The 4,715-nt window shown below is 45.4% G+C and overlaps 1 protein-coding gene across 1 annotated transcript; it reads left to right on the top strand.

Annotated features, from left to right (window-relative positions):
- The first annotated feature begins 1,542 nt into the window (after positions 1–1,542).
- LOC113206680 (uncharacterized) lies at positions 1,543–4,709 on the top strand. The gene is made up of 6 exons (XM_052275927.1): positions 1,543–1,549; positions 1,855–1,982; positions 2,067–2,190; positions 2,249–2,283; positions 2,362–2,520; positions 2,603–4,709. Exons 1-6 carry the CDS (start codon positions 1,543–1,545, stop codon positions 4,403–4,405), a joined length of 2,256 nt encoding a protein of 751 aa, XP_052131887.1. The 3' UTR covers positions 4,406–4,709.
- The last annotated feature ends 6 nt before the right edge of the window (positions 4,710–4,715 follow it).

Raw genomic sequence — 4,715 nt, 5'->3', positions numbered from 1 at the left:
CTCTCTCTCTCTCTCTCTCTCTCTCTCTCTCTCTCTCTCAAGTAGTGTAGAGATAATAAAAGATCAGTAATGAGCCAGTCAGTCATGAGAGTCGCAGAAGGCAGAAAACGTCCCCAGTGAGAAATGCACCACCGAAACTGCGTCAACTCGACGTGTATGTTGTCGATTTAGATCGTCGAAATCTTGTAATTTGGCGCCTTAATCGTTGTTGTACCTGCACCGACCAATAGTATTTTGGTGACACCTAAAATCGACATTTTGTCGCCTATCGACTTAGGCAGCCTACAATTAATTCGTTGGATTCAATCGCATTGCCCGGGTGGACCCAACCCCTCATTTCAAAACTCCGGGAGTGCAAGTCTATGCGGCCTGACTGAGCTGCTGGACTGGCTCGCCCCCGCCTCCCGACCGGCCACCCTGCCGCTAATCTGCAAAAGTTTCCGGCGGAGCGCAGTGCCAAGTACCGGCGGTCCCAGAACCTCCCGACCGTAACTCGGCTGGGCTCGGCTCGGCACATGCCGGAAATGCGCCGCCATACCCCCAACACGCTGCACGTCGTCAGCCGCCACCCCCGCCTCAGAGATATGGGCACGCGAAATAAAATGACAACCAGTAAAGAGCAAACCCAATCGCGCCTCATTCACATTCGGGTTTGACAAATCCTGCCGGCGGCTGCTGGAGACACGACGTTTCCGGCGTCCCGGGATACATTTACTGAGTCGGGTGGTTTGTTTGACTCAAGGCCGAATGCATGAGCATGGCGGGGCGGGGCGGCCCAGGAGCTAGCGCCCGCGGGTGGCGCGGCCCTATCTCCCATCACAGGGAGACAAACGGGCGCGTCGGCTGGGTTAGGCACCCCGCCGGGAGCAGCGGGCTGAGGGACGCTGAGGGACTCCCGCGGCACGCACGACGAAGCGGCCGGGCGTCGGGAAAACAAAACCGAGCGACACCGAGTCCAATAACCATCGCCATGGCCCCATGGAGTTAAGCTAGACTTAGGGAGACGCAAGGTTTGGCGCACCGATCCCTATTAAAACACTTTCCGGTACTAATATCACACGCTATCGCATATATTTTGGTGTCGTTTTGATCCTGAGATTGCAAAATTAAAGATAGTGGATCGTTTTTTTATGTCCACCCAAATTAAATGTACTGAATTCACATTTAAACCGATGAGTCAAGGATATGCCGAAACGTGGGAGTGAGACAGCAATAGAACATGGCCGCCCCGTGACGTCAGCGTCGGGAGAGGGGGTAGCTCGGCGGTTCGGCTCAGCACCTATGCTGTTGTTTTTTCACGTAATTGTACTTAAAAAGTGAGTTACTTTAAATTTGGGCTCCACTATTTTCGTAATTGAAGTACGCTGATGATATTTCTGTGTTAATAATTTCTGTAGATCTCAAGTTGCAAGTGTGAAGTGTTAAAATCGCCGACCTGTCGGTAGCCTACGGTTTGGCCAGAGCTGTACTTCGTCATAATTTATCTATCCTTTTGGACGTATAAGGTAAGTTATGGTGAATGTGAGTGCACTAAATTTACTAATGGACCGTACTGATTGAATATCTGCATTCACCTTCTCTCGTCATACACGATTTCATTGTGAGAAATGTTGAAATTCGCGACCGGTCGGCGACATGAACTGTTGTCCAATGTTATTGTTTTCAAGTTTTTTATTAGTTTTTCGGCATAAAGTCTTCGCGGGCTCTCTTAGTATTCTCTACTATTATTTTATTATTACCTGTCATCATTCGTTGTCGTGTATTGTCCGTCGTTGTAGTCTAAATAATCACCCTAACCTAGTCATAGCACTAATATTTTCAATGTTGTGAATTATTATTATTTGTTTGTTACAGGATTCTGTGCTCGTGATGGATTCACTATGGAAAAAGAAAAGGTTGATGTAGCAAAAAAGAAACCCATTTGTCACAGGCCTGTGCGTAAACGCCTCACTACCAAAAACTACTACAAGTCAAAGAAAAGAGTATGTGTTTGATGTTGATGTTTGGCAGATTTCCTAAAGCCTTATTGTACTGTTACTAACTTATTCATATTTTTCATCTGGCAGGCTTCTCTTCAACAAGAACCTAATGTAGATGGTGATAGAGATTCACCTGCCGACCCTCCTGCTAATCCACCTGTTAATCCAACTGCTAATCCACCTGCTAATCCACCTGCTGAACCACCTGCTGGCCCTCCTGCTGATCCAACTGAGCAGGTTCCCGAGGAGTCAGTTCTGCAGTGTGTCAGTCCGTCCTCACCCTCAAATTGAGCACAGCTACTGTGTAAGTGTGTTGCCTGTATTATGCAAGTATTCTGATGTGTTGGTGTTTATTGCAATGCCTTTGTCTCATATTTTACAGGGGAATAATTCCAGCAGCAATAATATACCTGAGTCAGCATGGGTCACAGTTGCTGTTCTTACCCTTGGAGGAGCTGAAGAGCCTGCCCCAGAGGCATCTGGCATTTCAACTGTTCAACTTATTGATCAACAGACAGAACATAAAAATGCAGAGCCCACAGTATGTTGTAATTATTATTAACTTCTACTTCATTCTGTTGTACCTTTTCTTTCTAATAAATAGCTTTTTATGTACTTTGCAGGAATTTTCCATTCTACAGTCAGTCCAGAGTGCCCTCCCACCACACTGGTGTGTGGTGGAAATCGATCATGGACTGCATATCATGCTCCAGTCAAAAGATTCTGCCCGGGTAGTACAGAGGTCAATATTTGCCTACTACCCTTCCGGTACTGTGAAAGTTTTTGCTCATGGTCATGAATTGCCCACACGGAGCCAAACCATCACCTCAGCATCAGTGTCCAAAAGTGCCTTTGTCCAGGAAGTCATTGCAGTGGTGAAGGAAATCCGTCTGTTGGAGGTCTGTGTGGGGGCTAATGACCTGCACTTTGAAAAGTGGTGGAAAACATGTCTTGAGACATGTGCCATTGATAACAACAGTTTTCATGAAGAGCGCTACAGGAAAACTTTGCGCAGCAATGACTGCCAGTACTTGGTTAATCAGCCAAAAAAATTTTGCAGTGCATGTCAGAAAGTAGTGTCAAGATTTAAGAAGAGGAAAGCACCAGCCACACCTTCTTCTCGCAAGAAGACTCCAAACAAGTTCATAGCATACAAGCATCTCAACTCTGCTGAGAAAGAAGCTCGACAGAAGAGAAAAAGCAAGGACGTGAAGAATCTGAAGAGGAAATTCAATAGACTGAAGATTGATGGCATTATCAGGGAGCAGGGCGTTGCTGTAAAATCTGGGATGGACAACACACTGGGCAAAACTCTGGAGGCGGGTCTTCGAGAACTGCAGAGTAAGGATTCTCAAGACCCAAAGGACAGGTTTCTTCAGGTGTTTATAGAACAACAATTGGCAGCCCGGAATGCCAAAGGCAACCATGGCATCACGTGGCACCCACTCATGATAAGATTTGCCTTACAATTAAAGTTCTGTGCCCAGTCTTCAGTCAATGCAAGTCGCAATTTCATCCGGCTGCCTTCAGATCGCCTACTTTGGGACTACACACATATATATGATGTAAAACCAGGTGTTCAGGAAGAATTCATAAATGAGATTGCAGAGAAAGTGCATGCTATGAAGTACAAGTATCAGAATTATCATGTATTGGCGTTTGATGAAGTCACCTGTAAAGAGGGTCTTGTACAACGAAAAGGCACAGGTGAAATCATTGGATATGCAAAGCTAAATGAAGTGCAGACTGAGTTGGCTGATCTTAGGAAGAAACTCGAGGCAGAAGCAGAAAATATTCCCCTGATCACTACATCACCACCACCTATTGCACGGAAAATGCTATCTTTCATGTTGAGGGGCACCAGCAGCAACATTCAAACCTGTGTGGCTTCGTACCCAGTCAATTCATTATCAAAGGAGGACTTGTACCAGTACGTGTGGGAAGTCACTGGGAGCCTTGAATTTGCTGGTGTGAGAGTTGTTGCATTTGTTGCAGATGGAAGTGCAGTTAACCGCAGCTTCTTCCAGATGCACCCATCTGAAGAAAAGTCATATAGTGGACTTGTCTACAAAACTCCAAATCCATATGACCCCAACAGAAATATTTTCTTCATTCCTGACCCCCCTCATGCTCTAAAAACAACAAGAAATTGTCTGGAAAATTCTGGAAGAAAGAAGAGCAGGAGAATGCAGAAAAATGGTGAAGTACTAACCTGGAAGCCAATAATTAGGCTTTTTAAATGGAAATCTGAGCAGACTATCAAGAAACTGCCCAAATTGACAGCAGCCTCTGTATATTTGAATTCATACTCCAGGATGAGTGTACCTTATGCATGTAAGGTTTTAAGTCATTCTGTCTCTAGCCAGCTGGCTGAATTGGGCTGGCCAGAAACTAGAGAACTTTGTATTTTTAAGGTTGTTCAATGAACTTTTTGACCTCGGAAATGGCGCCTTCAAGAAACAGTGGGTATTAAGCCAAAAGCCTAGATTTAAGCCCTACTCGAGTCTTGATGATCCAAGATTTGCTGAATACGAAGAGAAATGGAAGTACTTGGAAGATTGGAAGAAGGAAGTGGAGTCAATGCCAGGCCAAATGAAAGATAAGAAACACCTGCTGCTTTCAGATCAAACTCTAAATGCTTGGGAGATGATCTGTAAGTCTATCCCTGAGTGTATACAGTTCTTGTTGAGAGAAGGAACAAAGTATGTTATGGCAAGAGTGTTCTGCCAGGACATG

This window comes from Frankliniella occidentalis, unplaced genomic scaffold (genome assembly GCF_000697945.3).
Source record: "Frankliniella occidentalis isolate FOCC.00 unplaced genomic scaffold, Focc_3.1 Scaffold1191, whole genome shotgun sequence".
Classification (NCBI taxonomy): Eukaryota; Metazoa; Arthropoda; class Insecta; order Thysanoptera; family Thripidae; genus Frankliniella; species Frankliniella occidentalis.
Note: the sequence above shows the minus strand (reverse complement) of the source record. Positions and strands in the feature narration are given on the sequence as shown.

Coding starts and splice junctions, on each gene's coding strand:
- LOC113206680 (XM_052275927.1), top strand. Junction 2,191..2,248: donor ACCTGCTGAACCACCTGCTG/GCCCTCCTGCTG, acceptor GCAGTGTGTCAG/TCCGTCCTCACCCTCAAATT. Junction 2,284..2,361: donor AAATTGAGCACAGCTACTGT/GTAAGTGTGTTG, acceptor CATATTTTACAG/GGGAATAATTCCAGCAGCAA.